Genomic DNA, 17075 nt, shown 5'->3' with positions numbered 1-17075 from the left:
CTGCAGCAATTTGTGAAAGAGTTGCACTTTTGTCACTTTGAACGGTTTTCTTCAGTCGTCGTTGGTCCCGTTCTTATAGGATCTTTTGCCTGGCGCATCGATGTCGGAGATTTGAAGCTTTACTGCATTCCTGATATTCACTGTACGCTCTCTAAATGGTCGTACGGGAAAATTCCCAAGTCATCACTACCTCGGAGATGCTGTGCCCCATCGCTTATGCGCCGTCTGTAACGTGACGTTCAAACTCACCTAAATCTTGCCATCATAGCAGCAGTAGCCGATCTAACATCTGCACCAGACATTTGCCGGTCGCAGTGCCGTATTCTGTCCGTTTACATATCTGTGTATTTGAATACGCATACGTATAGCAGTTTCTTTGGCGCTTCAGTGTGTATCAATTGAAAAAAGTAAATTTTTTACCTGTCGTGGACTTCAAGCCACTGTAGTCAGCTGCTATGGCTACTACCATAAAGACGCAGATGAGCCAACTAGCGCTTCTGCAAGACATGATGGAGGAGAAAAAGCGTCTTCTCCGTCGAAATGTGTTCGGCACGTGCACGCTGTTGGGTATCCTGTATTTTTATAAACAAATACAATTACATGAGATTTTATTTCAACAAGCTATAAAGGAAAGTGGCTAGTGTAAATTAATCTATCAAGCTATAGTGGATAATATCTGTTTCAAAAATGAATTTTCACTTCGTTCTACCCAATACATAGTTTCTGCCTCAGCTAAGCCGTTTACCTCAAGTATTTCGGAAAGGAAATGACATCGAATGAAATTGTCTTAAATGAAATTACGAGCTGATGAGGGGATGCTGGTGTGCTTTACTTAAAGCAGCAGCGAGCCTTGAGCAGGCAAGAACAGCGCAAAGTGGTGGGGGAAACTACGGCCTGAGGCATATACTTGCAGCTACAGAGAGCTGATTCTAGTACGACTGTTGCCGCCCTCTAAATACACAGAAACAGAAACAAAGACACGACGGAAATTGTGTCGACGATACGAGCTTCTTTTGCAATAAATATGAGAAGAGTTACCAATATTTGTGATTATGGATATTGTGACAGGCAATAGAAAATTAATGGCTACTGTTTTAACTGCCATAGAATATGGGCTATCACATGAAAGCTGAGAGTGTCACTAAAAATTATAGAAGTCACATTTCTTTTCTATTAGTTAATCTTAAAGTACAGCCGATTTTATAACAGTATCGTAGGGGAAATGTGTCATTATTCTGAATTTGCCACGGCTGAATGTAATAGAAAGGCAGTATGAGTTATCCAGTTCAGTTACTAGCTATTCCAGATGACGAATATTGAAAGTTTAATTGTATTTAATCATTAGTTCATTGTTTATGCAAATGGGGATTGCTAAAATTGCTAAATAAAAATCAAATGCTACACGCTATGTGAAATCTAAAAGCACAAATGAGTGGAGGGCGGAGGGATGCTCTTTCTAAGCTTGCCACATGTATTCGTATGACTTTATTTGTATATTGTATATTGAGCAAGAAGCAAAGGGAACAAAAGAAAAATTTGGAGTAGGAATTAAATTCCATGGAGAAGAAATAAAAACTTTGAGGTTTGCCGATGACATTTTGATTCTATCAGAGACATAAAAGGACCTGGAAGGGGAAGTTGAACGGAATGGACAGTGTCTTGGAAAGAGGATATAAGATGAACATCGGCAAAAGCAAAACGAGGATAATAGAATGTAGTCGAATTAAATCAGGTGATGCTGAGAGAATTAGATTAGAAAATGAGACACTTGAAGTAGAAGATGAGTTTTGCTACTTGGGGAGCAACAGAACTGATGATCGTCGAAGTAGAGAGGATATAAGTGTAGACTGGCAATGGCAAGGAAAGCCTGTCTGGAGAAGAGAAATTTGCTACTTCGAGTATAGATTTACGGTAAGCGTCAGGAAGTCTTTCCTGAAAGTATTTGTAGGGAGTGTAGCCATGTGTGGAAGTGAAACAGTTTAGACAAGAAGAGAATAGAAGCTTTCGAAATGTGGTGCTACAGAAGAATGCCGAAAATTAGATGGGTAGGTCACGTACCTAATGAGGAGGTATTGAATAGAATTGGGGAGAAGAGGAATTTGCGGCACAACTTGATAGAAGTAGGGATCGGTTGGTAAGACATTTTCTGAGGCATCAAGGGATCACCAATTTAGTACTGGAGGGCAGCGTGGAGGGTAAAAATGGTAGAGGGAAACCAAGATTCAAATGGTTCAAATGGCTCTGATCACTATGGGACTTAACATCTGAGGTCATCAGTTCCCTAGAACTACGTAAACCTAACTAACCTAAGGACATCGCACACATCCATGCCCGAGGCAGGATTCGAACCAGCGACCGTAGCAGTTGCGCGGTTCCAAACTGAAGCGCCTAGAACCGCTTGGCCACACCGGCCGGCCGGGAGACCAAGGGATGAATACACTAAGCAGAATTAGAAACATGCAGGCTGCAGTAGGTACTTGGGGATGAAGAAGTTTACATAGGATAGAGTAGCATGGAGAGCGGCATCAAACCAGTCTCTGGTCTGAAAACCACAACAACAACAACAACAACTTTACTTAGCGTACTTTCTGTGTGCTAAAAACCGAATGTGAGCAAGATTCTCGTTCATACCTTACGTAGTATTGTGTAGTTCACGTCTAGAGAGGCCACAAAATGACAGTGACGAATGTAAAGTTATTGTAATGTGATGCATACTTGAGGAAAGCTCTAATTCTGAGTGTTTCTCTCGGATCAAACTGGGACGCAGCGGTGTGAGACGTGACGGAGGGCAGCGACAGCCGCAGACCGTCGTCCTCTCCGCTTTCCGTGTTTCCCGTCGTTCGGGTTTCGGCAGGGGTGTCTCCTGGCGGCGAGTCATTCCGGGGAGCTGAAGCGCGGTAATCCTGCAGACAGTGTCTGGGCCGCGAGTGACAGCAGCGCTTCCCGTGTGCGAAGCGTCGAACTTGGCGTAATTCAACTGAGCTCAGCCTCACATCGTCGCTTTCAGCAGGATTACAAATACTCTCAACGCAGCCTCAGTGAGTGATTTTGAGCAGTTATCAGTTATTTGAAATTTAAATTTGCAATTGTGAGAAGCGAAGCAGCAATGGACGTAGACAGTTTTGCTACAACTGTTTGCCTCAATGAGCGATTTTGAGCAGTTACTTTTTTTTTTTTTTTTTTTTTTTTTTTTTTTTTTTTTTTTTTTTTGGTCATCAGTCTACTGACTGGTTTGATGCGGCCCGCCACGAATTCCTTTCCCGTGCTAAGCTCTTCTTCTCAGAGTAGCACTTGCAACCTACGTCCTCAATTATTTGCTTGACGTATTCCAATCTCTGTCTTCCTCTACAGTTTTTGCCCTCTACAGCTCCCTCTCGTACCGTGGAAGTCATTCCCTCATGTCTTAGCAGATGTCCTATCATCCTGTCCCTTCTCCTTATCAGTGTTTTCCACATATTCCTCTCCGATTCTGCGTAGAACCTCCTCGTTCCTTACCTTATCAGTCCACCTAATTTTCAACATTCGTCTATAGCACCACATCTCAAATGCTTCGATTCTCTTCTGTTCCGGTTTTCCCACAGTCCATGTTTCACTACCATACAATTCTGTACTCCAGACGTACATCCTCAGAAATTTCTTCCTCAAATTAAGGCCGGTATTTGATATTAGTAGACTTCTCTTGGCCAGAAATGCCTTTTTTGCCATAGCGAGTCTACTTTTGATGTCCTCCTTGCTCCGTCCGTCATTGGTTATTTTACTGTCTATGTAGCAGAATTCCTTAACTTCATTGACTTCGTGACCATCAATCCTCATGTTAAGTTTCTCGCTGTTTTCATTTCTACTACTTCTCATTACCTTCGTCTTTCTCCTATTTACTCTCAAACCATACTGTGTACTCATTAGACTGTTCATTCCGTTCAGCAGGTCATTTAATTCTTCTTCACTTTCACTCAGGATAGCAATGTCATCAGCGAATCGTATCATTGATATCCTTTCACCTTGTATTTTAATTCCACTCCTGAACCTTTCTTTTATTTCCATCATTGCTTCCTCGATGTACAGATTGAAGAGTAGGGGCGAAAAGCTACAGCCTTGTCTTACACCCTTCTTAATACGAGCACTTCGTTCTTGATCGTCCACTCTTATTATTCCCTCTGGGTTGTTGTACATAGTGTATATGACCCGTCTCTCCCTATAGCTTACCCCTACTTTTTTCAGAATCTCGAACAGCTTGCACCATTTTATATTGTCGAACGCTTTTTCCAGGTCGATAAATCCTATGAAAGTGTCTTGATTTTTCTTTAGCCGTGCTTCCATTATTAGCCATAACGTCAGAATTGCCTCTCTCGTCCCTTTACTTTTTCTAAAGCCAAACTGATCGTCACCTAGCGCATTCTCAATTTTCTTTACCATTATTCTGTATGTTATTCTTGTAAGCAGCTTCGATGCATGAGCTTTTAAGCTGATTGTGCGATAATTCTCGCACTTGTCAGCTCTTGCCGTCTTCGGAATTGTGTGGATGATGCTTTTCCGAAAGTCAGATGGTATATCGCCAGACTCATATATTCTACACACCAACGTGAATAATCGTTTTGTTGCCACTTCCCCCAATGATTTTAGAAATTCTGATGGAATGTTGTCTATCCCTTCTGCCTTATTTGCCCGTAAGTTCTCCAAAGCTCTTTTAAATTCCGATTCTAATACTGTATCCCCTATCTCTTCTAAATCGACTCCTGTTTCTTCTTCTATCACATCAGACAAATCTACACCCTCATAGAGGCTTTCAGTGTATTCTTTCCACCTATCTGCTCTCTCCTCTGCATTTAACAGTGGAATTCCCGTTGCACTCTTAATGTTACCACCGTTGCTTTTAATGTCACCAAAGGTTGTTTTGACTTTCCTGTATGCTGAGTCTGTCCTTCCGACAATCATATCTTTTTCGATGTCTTCACATTTTTCCTGCAGCCATTTCGTCTTAGCTTCCCTGCACTTCCTACTTATTTCATTCCTCAGCGACTTGTATTTCTGTATTCCTGATTTTCCTGGAACATGTTTGTACTTCCTCCTTTCATCAATCAACTGAAGTATTTCTTCTGTTACCCATGGTTTCTTCGCAGCTACCTTCTTTGTACCTATGTTTTCCTTCCCAACTTATATGAAATTTAAATTTCCAATTGTGAGAAGCGATGCAGCAATGGACGTAGACAGTTTTGCTACAACTGTTTGTCATTGATCGCGCCAAATATCTTCAGCATTTGCACGCTCTTGAGCAACCTGTAATTTTGTGAATAAATACAACTCATTTCCTCTCAACAAGATGTAAAGGAAAGTAGCTAGTGTAAATTATGTCTCAGTCTCCGGCGTCGTGTTAAATGCAGGAACAGTGCTTCTTGACAGAATGAGATTTTCACTCTGCAGCGGAGTGTGCGCTGATATGAAACTTGGTGGCAGATTAAGACTGTGTGCCGGACCGAGACTCGAACTCGTGACCTTTGCCTTTCGCGGGCAAGTGCCCTACCAACTTAGCTACCCAAGCACGACTCCCGCCCGATACTCACAGCTTTACTTCTGCCAGTATCTCGTCTCCTACCTTCCAAACTTAACAGAAGCTCTCCTGCGAACCTTGCAGAACTAGCACTTCTGAAAGAAAGGATATTGCGGAGACATGGCTTAGTCACAGCCCGGGGGATGTTTCCAGAATGAGATTTTCACTCTGCAGCGGAGTGTGCGCTCATATGAAACTTCCTGCCAGATTAAAACTGTTTGCCGGACCGAGACTCGAACTCGGGAGTCTCGGTCTCGGTCTGGCAAACAGTTTTAATATGACAGGAAGTTTCAGTGCTTCTTGAGTCCGGATGTTTTCAAGTGCACTTTCGTAGTGATATTTGCAGATAATCAATAAACATTTACTACATTCGAATTACAATAGTACTGCACTAGTAAACATTGCTATTCCTATTGGATGTATTAACTCAACTAATTTTTTAAATAATTTACGAACCAGCCTATAAATTGCTAGGGTGAATGATCATTTCGTATATGTAAACAAGTGCTTCATCAAAAATCAACGAAATACGTAGTTTTCCTCTCTGACAACATGAAGAAAATGTACGTTTCAGTAATTGAACAAATTCGAAAGAAAAAGGTCTCCCTACGATAATGACGGAAGCTGAAGAAAGGAACTGAAATTCTTGCCACGGCCGGCACGCGAACCCAAATCTCCTTGTTTACTAAGGCAGAGATGCTAACCATTACCCCACCACAGCGCTATGGCCAGCAGTTCTACACGAACTAGTCAAGTCGACTGCCCTCTCCAACACAAACTTCAGTTGATACTTCATCTTAATTTCCCCGTACAGGGCTCTCCATAATTGGAATAGCACCCCGACATTGGACGTAATGGGAAAATCGTATACCGTAGCTGATCTTACAGCGATTTTCCCCGAGACATTTAAGTCTCATCTTTATCTACGATAATGATGGACTTCTGTCGTTCGTCAGCAACACTGACTGTAGTGCTGCGGTGGTGTAATGTTTGGCATTTCTGTCTAATAAGCACAGTTTCGCTTCGAGTGCCGGGCACGAAGGTTCTTGTTTATTTCACTTGCCGCAGCGTCGCTTGTGTGAAGTTTTTCTCGTTAGTGTTGTTCTGTCTGCCGAGTGAGTCCTAGCGCCTCCAATCCGCCACACTGTCTCTTTGCGTTAAAAAAAGTGTGAAATCTTATGGGACTTAACTGCTAAGGTCATCAGTCCCTAAGCTTGCACACTAATTAACCTAGATTAACCTAAGGACAAACACACACACCCATGCCTGAGGGAGGACTCGAACCTCCGCCGGGACCAGCCGGACAGTCCACGACTGTAGCGCCTTAAACCGCTCGGCTAATCCTGCACGGCAAACTGCTTTATTATACGCTGCCACGGCGTCAGCTTTTCTCAGTTCGTCTTTGATGGATTTTGTGATGTCGGGACGTAGTACCACTGGCTGTACCCCCCCCCCCCCCTCCCCTACCCCCAACAATATGGCTGCTCTACCACAGCACGAACAGCTGTATCTTTGCCAGATCAGTTCTCTGTAGTACGCGCTCTTTGCTTGACGCATTGCGCGTACGCTGTGAGAATAAAAGTATTCATAGTAAGTGGCAGAAGTGCGAGTGATGGTTTATCGTCGTAGTTACCACGCCCGGCCCCACTACCTACAGTGATATCTAAATACACGCTAGGTATGAAAAATCGCAAATTTCCTTGTACTGTTTCTACAAATAGTGAATTTTCGCGGACAAGTGGCTGACCATTACGAAATCAACGCTTTTGTTGTTTGTTGGTTGCCAGTAGTGCTGCCCTTTCCGTGGTGTCAGCTGCGCCTCACAAGTGGAACAGGTCGCGCAGAGTACCGCGACCGGCAGATGTGCAGTGGGCAGGGCACGCGTGGGACTGCGGCAGCCGCCGCAGGGGAAGTGCCGCTCTGAACTCTACCCTGGGCTCACACTTTCTGTGAATGTTAAGGCGGGGGAAGAAATGCAGATGATAAACGAGTATTCATTGGACAAATATATTATACTGGACCTGACATGTGGTTACATTTTCACGCAATTTGGGTGCATAGATCCTGAGAAATCAGTACCCAGAACAACCACCTCTGGCCGTAATAACGGCCTTCATACGCCTGGGCATTGAGTCAAACAAAGCTTGGATGGCGTGTACAGGTACAGCTGCCCATGCAGTGTCAACACAATAAAACAGTTCATCAAGAGTAGTGACTGCCGTATTGTGACGGGTCAGTTGCTCGGCCACCATTGACATTTTCAATTGGTGAGAGATCTGGAGAACGTTCTGGCCAGGGCAGCAGTCGAACATTTTCTGCATCCAGAAAGGCCCGTTAGGACCTGCAACATGCGGTCGTGCATTATCCTGCTGAAATGTAGGGTTTCGCAGGGATCGAATGAAGCGTAGAGCCACGGGTCGTAACACATCCGAAATGTAACGTCCACTGTACAAAGTGCCGTCAATGCGAACAAGAGACGACCGAGACGTGTAACCAATGGCACCCCATACCATGACGCCGGGTGATACGCCATTATGGCGATGACGAATACACGCTTCCAATGTGCGTTCACGGCGATGTCGGATGCGACCCTCGTGATGCTGTAAACAGAACCTGGATTCATCCGAAAAAATTACGTTTTGTCATTCGTGCACCAAGGTTCGTCGGTGAGTACACCATCGCAGGCGCTCCTGTCTGTGATGCAGCGTCAAGGGTAACCGCAGCCATGGTCTCCGAGCTGATAGTCCATGCTGCTGCAAACGTCCCCATTTGTTCACTCAGGGATCGAGACGTGGCTGCACGATCCGTTACAGCCATGCGGATAAGATGCCTGTCATCTAGACTGCTAGTGATACGAGGCCGTTGGGATCCAGCACAGCGTTCCTTATTACCCTCCTGAACCCACCGATTCTATATTCTGCTAACAGTCATTGGATGTCGACCAATGCGAGCAGCAATGTCGCGATACGATAAACCGCAATCACGATAGGCTACAATCCGACCTTTATCAAAGTCGGAAACGTGATGGTACGCATTTCTCCTCCTTACACGAGGCATCACAACAACGGTTCTCCAGGAAACGCCCGGTCAACTGCTGTTTGTGTATGAGAAATCAGTTGGAAACTTCCCTCATGTCAGCACGTTGTAGGTGTCGCCACCGGCGCCAGCCTTGCGTGAATGCTCTGAAAAGCTAATGATTTGCATATCACAGTATCTTCTTCCTGTCTATTAAATTTCGCGTCTGTAGCACGTCATCATCGTAGTGTAGCAATTTTAATGGCCAGTAGTGCATTAAGTCTGCTTCTAAAAAGAATTCCCCTGAAAACACAGCGATTTATTTTCACTTGGCTTGTTAATCATTTGTACCTTTCACAGAAGCGAATTTTGAGTAAAACTTAACACGTTTCTCTGGTTGCCATGTTAAAATTTGCTTATTTTGCCACAACACAGCGTAGTATACACAGTGTCATCTCTCCAACATGTACAGAGGCAACTGCGAGAGAATTCTAAAACAGTGACTTATTAAGTTTAAGTGTGGAACTGAGGAAAAGTAATGTCAATATTTTATCGAAAAAGCACGTCCTCGAAAAAAATATACGTATAGAGACTTATGTTGCTCCAAAGCCCATAGCATTTCTCGTTTCAACAGCTATTGATGGCCCCTAAACATTACATTCTTTCATCGAGTAAGTCTGTAGTTGGTGGAATAACATGGCAGAGAATGAACTTTTGCACAATAACCGAATGGAAAAAATACCTTCCTCTTTCTGTGCTATCATTTGCCAAAATCTCATTTCGATATCTCAAACCGTCTATGTCCGGGCCATGTGGCCAAGCGGTTCTAGGCGCCTCAGTCCGGAACCGCGCTGCTGTTACGGTCGCAGGTTCGAATCCTGCCTCGGGCATGGAGGTTAGTTAGGTTTAAGTAGTTTTAAGTCTATGGGACTGATGACCACAGATGTTAAGTCCCACAGAGCTTAGAGCCGTTTGGTGCGTTTGAAACTGTTTATGAAATATGAAGAATGTTGTGGATATTTCATTCTGGATTCATCGCAGACGCGGTGCGATCGCAAATGACTGTGTTACATTAGATCAACTTTCTAGAGGTTCGTGACAGATAGAGACCTCCACCCAAGTCTTAAGAAGAATTCGATATGTTAGCGAAATTTCATACGCAGCAATATATTATGTAATTTTTACAAGACGCAAAACCATAGCGACCCCCATTTTTCATTGCAAACTTTTTCGAATTGCGCGCAGTGTGTTACTTCCATGTATCACAATAACTATGACCGTTAACGAAATGATGGGCGCATCATCATAATGATCCTTGCATATAAAGCTATGAGTGAAACAAAAACTTTTTTTTTATAGTTTCTGTAAAATCGTTTGAGAAATACTGCAGTGCGTGCGTCTCGATTCTGTGATCGACGACCAGCAAAAAGGTGGCAAATATTTTATTTATAAATGAAAAAATCTGCTATATTGGTGTCGCGACTCTTGACGCTGGAACAAAAACGCTTGAGAATGGACACATCGGAACAATTTTTGGCCCGTTTTAGGAGAAACGAACAAAATTTTTTACACCGGTTTGTGACCACAGATGAAACCCCAGAGACAAAATAACAGTCAAAGCAGTGGAAACATGTTGATTCTCCGCCACCAAAGAAAGCATAGGCAATTCCTTCGGCGGGAAAGGTCGTGGCATCATTGTTCTGGAATGCGAAGGGGGTTCTGTTTCTAAATTATCTCCCCACTGGCCAAACAGTTACTGGAGAATACTATGCTAACTCCTGGACAAATTGCAACAAAAGATACGGGAAAAAAAGCCACGTTTAGCAAGGCAATGGCAAAATTGCACGAACTAAGGTATGAATTGTTGCCACACCTACCTTATTCACCTTATATGGTTCCGTCAGACTTTCATCTCTTCCTAAAACTGAAATTTTTCTTGGTGACCGAAGACTCACTTCAGACGAAGAACTGATAGCCGGAGTTGACAACTATGTTGCAGGCCTGGAGGAAACACATTTTCGAGATGGGATCAAGGCACTCGAACATCGTTGGACCAAGTGCATTTATCTACAAGCACACTACATTAAAAAACAGAAGAAGTTCCAGTGATCTAAGTACTTTCTTTCTATTCTGTTCCGAGAACTTTTGAAACTACTCTCGTACGCGAGCATAAAACACGTTACAAATTCTACAGCTGACCGACGTCACAGATATAGGCCTACAGTTTTGTGTGTCTTCTTGACGACACTTCCTGAAAATGGGAGTCACCTATCCTTTTTTTCCAATCGTCAGAACCACTTCGCTGCTCCAAAGACCTACGGCAGAGTGCTGCTAGAAGAGGGATGGATTCATTCGCATACTCTACGTAGATACGTATTGGTATCCCGCCAATGCAGTGGCCTTCCCTCTGTTGAGCGATTTCCGTTACTTTATCTATACAACGGTAACTTGTGAACCACTATTTGAAAGACTTTTGCAACTACAGACACACACAAGTGTTTACGCTAGTCAAAGATCCCTCAAATGTAGTGTTAAGGAAAACAGTCCCCGTCAACAGCTAACATACAGACAGTAGCTTGGCATCGTACAATGTAAGCACTAGGGCAGTATACAAACATTATGATATAGATTTAGCAACGACTAATACATAGAGACATCATATGACATGATTACAGATATAAATGTGCGTAGGAACAGCGCTTTATAAAACTGCAAGTAAGGAAAATATCTTTAATTGCAGACTTATTTAACTCCTCCTATGAGAAAGTAGCTGTGACAGAATACTAACTCATTTAAATGACCAAAAATTCTTAAATGCCTCACAGTTTGGCTTTCGTGAACATTTCTCTACAGAGAAATCAGTACAGCACTTCACAAATTAAGCGGCTGCAGAGCCAAGCAAGATAAATTACACTATTCGTATATTATGTGACCTTTCCAGAGTCTTTGATTGGGTGGATCACATTATTCCACTTGGCAAACTAATGAGTTCTGGCATTAATGCACCCCCTTCTCCACAGATGGAGCCTCAACTTCATAACAGAAATCACAGGATGTTACAGGCACGAAACTAACATCAGTATGGCTTGAAACTAACGTATGAGGCCCCACAACGATATGTACTGGGCACTGATTCACATTACGTGATTTCAAACACGCAAAGAAAAGTGTGCAGGCGCTCCACCAAGTCGCCATTATGAAAACTTCCTGGAACGTCAAAATTGTTCAGTAAGCAAAACATTATCTTTTCTGAGCTTGAGGAGCGCATATGTTGATTGTCTGTGTGGCTCCTGACTATCGAAAGCTTTCCCTGTGACAGGATTGCTTCAAATACCTTAAATTCCTACCCCCAAGTTTGTCTTTTAAGACCTGTATCAACTTTGTGCGCAATCTTGAGTGTCACCATGTACACTGTAATACTATCAATGTCAAACTTTCTTCCACATTTTTACTTATTTAGCAAAAACAATGATGAACGCTTTGTACGAGGTGTTCTGCCAACTGGCAAATACAGCTCATTTACGTGGTTTCTTTACGAAGCGGTCCCGACTGTTTCTACTGTTACAGTAAGAGACACATTCGTTCAGGAACCTGTTTCAAAAACGCGCAAGATGTAACAATAGTAAGTATGTAGGAGCAGTCATATTACTTTAATTAAGCTGTCAGGCGCAGTAGGCTGGCACAGGGCACACCAGACCTCACCCAGGACGATACAGGGATGCCTCGGAGGAGCTGCTGCTCCACAAGTCACGGACAATACACTGGCGGTGGAAAAAATCGCAGCACCAAGAAGGAGACTCACAATAAAAAAGAAACTAGGTAGGCGTGTTTCTACAGGGTGGCGCACGAAATGTGTTACCATTTTATTCGTGAATATAAACTTTATTGTCAGTACAATCTGAAAGGAACATATACTACAATGAAGAGCCGTCCATGGAGATTTGTTCTAACTCAGCACATGCTCAATATGTGCACATGCTCAATATGTCCACCATTTCGTTTCCTAACTTCCTTTAAACGAACACTGAAGTTAGTGATTTCCCTACGGCACATATCTTCCGTAATTTCACTGCAAGCTTGAAGAATAAGTCTTCTGAGCTCCATTAAATCACATGGACGTTTCGGGAAAATTTTTTCCTCTAGGTACCCCCAAAGACAAAAGTCACATGGATTGAGGTCTGGACTATTGGGCGGGGGGGGGGGGGGGGGCAATTTTGTCCGTCATTGAAGCGACCTGGAAACCTGAGTGAAATGATTCGCAGGTCGAAATGCTCGTGTAAAAACTCCAACACAGTGTTTGCAGTATGTGACCTTGCAACATCTTGCATGAACCACTGCGTGTGGAAGGGCAATGCAGTAGCAAGAAGCTGTGGAATGAAGTTATTGCGAAGCGTGCTCAAATAACGCTCGCTGTTCACAGTTTCTTCAAAGAAAAAGGGTCCAATAAGTCCGTAACTGGAAATTGCTGCCCACGCTGTAATCCTCGGAGCGTAATGTTATCGTTCATGAAGTACTTGTGGGTTTTCAGTAGCCCAAAAGCGTACATTTTGTTTGTTAACCGTCTAAATGAATATGCGCCTCGTCTGAAAACCAAACGTTGTTGAGAGTTTCTTCCCTATCCTCCGCCCACTGAGCAAACAGTAGTCTCTGCTGCTTGTGTTCTTCAGTGAGCTTCTGAGCACATGTCATCTTGTATGGGTACATATGGAGGTCACTTTTAAGAATGCGTTGATTGGAGCGTCTGGATATTCCCAGTTACACTGCTGCCTTTCTACACGATTTCCCGGGACTTCTCTGTACAGCAACTCGTACCGCTTCAATATTCTCAGGCGAACAAACAGGCTTAAGCCGAGGTCGCTGCGCTTTCAATACTGTTCCTTCCTGTACAAATTTATCGTACAACCTGTGGATGGTCTTCTTGCGAGGGACCCATCGTGTGTTAAACTATTGTCGAAAACTCCTCTGAGTCGCAACAAGGCTTTTAGTTTCATGAAAAAGTAACACAATTGCCGATAGTTCCTGTGTCGTCAGTCTTCCATTGTCAGCCATTGCTGATTACTAGTCTCCTAGCGGCAGTATCGTGAATTAAACGTCATTTCGTAACTCATTTGATTTTCCAAGCTCTGCTAATGTTTGTCGTAAATTCTGAAAGAAACAATTGGTAACACATTTCGTGCGCCACCCTGTACATCTGGTAGATGACGTCCGTTCATATTTCGTGCCATTCACGTAACAGTGGCGCTAGAAGCGTCGCTATGATGATGCAAATAACGTCTGCTTTAAATACACGCCTTGACTGTCATGAGCTTTTGTCACCTTACAGACTGGACGTGGTGAAATGATATTAGTCAAGAATGCCTGTAAGGTGACAAAGATAACATCATCAACGCCTCACTGACTTTGTACGACGTCTTGTAATTGGACTACGAGAAGCCGGACCTTCGTCCTGTGATATTGTAGAAAGACGTGGCGGAATGTAGCCACTGCACATCATTCGCTGGCAGAGATGCTAATGGGAATGTACGCTAAGGGGCAAGATCAGTTTGGATTCCGTAGAAATGTTGGAACACGTAAGGCAACACTGACCCTACGACTTATCTTAGAAGAAAGATTAAGGAAAGGCAAACCTACGTTTCTTGCATTTGTAGACTTAGAGAATACTTTTGACAATGTTGACTGGAATACTCTCTTTGAAATTCTGAAGGTGGCAGGGGTAAAATACAGGGAGCGAAAGGCTAATTACAATTTGTACAGAAACCAGATGGCAGTTATAAGAGTCGAGGGACATGAAAGGGAAGCAGTGGTTGGGAAGGGAGTGGGACAGGGTTTTAGCCTCTCCCCGATGCTATTCAATCTGTATATCGAGCAAGCAGTAAAGGAAACAAAAAAAAAATTCGGAGTAGGAATTAAAATCCATGGAGAAGAAATAAAAACTTAGAAGTTCGTCGATGACATTGTAATTCTGTCAGAGACAGCAAAGGACTTGGAAGAGCAGTTTAACGGAATGGTCAGTGTCTTGAAAGGAGGGTATAAGATGAATATCAACAAAAGCAAAACTAGGATAATGGAATGTAGTCGAATTGAATCGGGTGATGCTGAGAGAAATAGATTAGGAAATGAGACGATTAAAGTAGTAAAGGAGTTTTGCTATTTGGGGAGCAAAATAATTGATGATGGTCGAAGTAAAGAGGGTATAAAATGTAGACTGGCATTGGCAAGGAAAGCGTTTCTGAAGGAGAGAAATTTGTTAACATCGAGCATTGATTTAAGTGTCAGGAAGTCGTTTCTGAAAGTATTTGTATGGAGTGTAGCCATGTATGGAAGTGAAACATGGACGATAAATAGTTTAGACAAGAAGAGAATAGAAGCTTTCGAAATGTGAAGCTACAGAAGAATGTTGAAGATTAAATGGGTAGATCACATAACTGATGTGGAGCTATTGAACAGAATTGGGGAGAAGAGGAGTTTGTGTCACAACTTGACTAGAAGAAGGGATCGGTTGGTAGGACATGTTCTGAGGCATCAAGGGATCAGAAATTTAGTACTGGAGGGCAGCTTGGATAGTAAAAATCGTAGAGGGAGACCAAGAGATGAACACACTATGCAGATTCAGAAGGATGTAGGTTGCAGTAGGTACTGGGAGATGAAGAAGCTTGCATAGGATACAGTAGCATGGAGAGCGGCATCAAACCACTCTCAGAACTGAAGACCACAACAACAACAACACGGTAAGACGAAAACTGCCCTCCGGCCGTCCACATGGCAGTGCAGAGACGAAGACGGTCGTGTTCGGCGTATGGCCCTTGTCGAGTCGTGATGCATCTGCAGCAGCAATTTGTGCACCAGAGTGACACAAGGAACTGTTATATTTCACTTCAAGGACAGCTCCGAACCAGTGTGCATTCCACTGACCCCGAACCACCACCTTTTGCGACTGCAGTGGTGTCAAGCGACAGCTCGTTGGAGTGCAGGGTGGAGGTCTGTTGTGTTCTCTGATGAAAACTGGTTGTGCCTCGGTGTGCGTGGTGGCCGTGAGCTGAGAGCCTGCAACCAACCTGTCTACGTGCTACACACCCTGGACCTACACCTGGAGTTACACCGAGCGAGGTGTTGCAGTGGTCAGCACAATGGACTCGCTTTTGGGAGGACGGCGGTTCAAACCCGTGTCCGGCCATCCTGATTCACGTTTTCCGTGATTTCCCTAAATCGCTTCAGGAAAATGCCGGGATAGTTTCTCTGAAAGGGCACGGTCGACTTCCTTCTCATCCTTCCATAATCCGATGAGACCGGTGACTTCGATGTTTGGTCCCTTCTCCCAAATCAATCAACCAGCCTGGAGCTATGGTCAGGGAAGCGATTTCGTATGACAGCACGAGCACTATCGGGGTTATCCCACTCACACTGACTGCAAATTCGTACGTCAGACTGTCGATTCGACGAGTTGTGCCTCCATTCACGAACAGCTTTCTGCAGAGTGTTGTCCAACGGGCTAACGATCGCCCACATAGCACTGTTGTAACCCAATATTCTGTACAGCGTTGACATGCTGCCTCGGCCTACACCGTCACCAGACCTGTCTCCAGTCGACCACATGTGAGACACCATCAAACGAAACTCCAGCGTTAACCAAAACCAGCGTTAACCGTTCCCTTATCGATCGATCGAGTGCAAGAGACCCGGATGAAACTAACATCCAGCACTGGTACGACAAAATGGACGCATATTTTTCATTAATCTGCGTTAATTATTTTTCGGTGTTGCGATCTTTCTTTAAAGACAAAGAGAGAGGAATAAAACTTGGTCCTTTGCATCCACCGCTGTCAAGATACGGTAACAGTGACAAGGGGAAGGTCACGCAGAGACTCCACTCACCAAACACTTCCCTCGCCGCGGCTGCCCGTGCACTGCTGGTGCTTGAGCTGGCGCTGGTGCCTATGAGCCCCGAGTACCGCCCCCCACGTGCTCCACCCCTCCGCCCCTCGGTCCCCACCGCCACCGCCGCCGCCTCTCCACGCGGCTGACGTGCCAACTACTCCTGCTCGACGCCTCACAAGGCAGACGCCGGGGTCACGTGACCGTGACAGCGCTTAATGAGTTCGCCGATAAAATTTGGCCGAGAGTCCTAACAAGTTTGGTCCTAAATACACTCCTGGTCATTAAAATTGCTACACCACGAAGATGACGTGCTACAGACGTGAAATTTAACCGACAGGAAGAAGACGCTGTGATGCGCAAATGATTAGTTATTCAGAGCATTCACACAAGGTTCGCGCCGGTGGCGACACCTACAACGTGCTGACATGAGGAAAGTATACAACCAACTTCTCATACAAAAACAGCAGTTGACCGGCGCTGCCTGGTGAAATGTTATTGTGATACCTCGTGTAAGGAGGTTTATCGTATCGCGACATTGCTGCTCGCGTTGGTCGAGATCCAATGACTGTTAGCAGAATATGGAATCGGTGGGTTCAGGAGAGTAATAAGGAACGCCATGCTGGATCCCAACGGCCTCGTA

The 17075-nt window shown here is 44.1% G+C and overlaps 1 protein-coding gene across 1 annotated transcript in view; it reads right to left on the bottom strand.

The window, feature by feature from the left end:
• The window catches only part of LOC124770384, a 91516-nt gene that overhangs the window by 49639 nt on the left and 24802 nt on the right, over positions 1–17075 (bottom strand). Inside the window, exons 3-4 of the mRNA XM_047249211.1 lie at positions 16433–16646; positions 421–572 (exon numbers count right to left, since the gene is read on the bottom strand). Of these exons, the coding sequence (XP_047105167.1) occupies positions 421–572; positions 16433–16646 (366 nt within the window). The remainder of the gene's footprint in view (positions 1–420; positions 573–16432; positions 16647–17075) is intronic.

The sequence above is a fragment of the Schistocerca piceifrons genome, unplaced genomic scaffold (genome assembly GCF_021461385.2).
Source record: "Schistocerca piceifrons isolate TAMUIC-IGC-003096 unplaced genomic scaffold, iqSchPice1.1 HiC_scaffold_822, whole genome shotgun sequence".
Classification (NCBI taxonomy): Eukaryota; Metazoa; Arthropoda; class Insecta; order Orthoptera; family Acrididae; genus Schistocerca; species Schistocerca piceifrons.
Note: the sequence above shows the minus strand (reverse complement) of the source record. Positions and strands in the feature narration are given on the sequence as shown.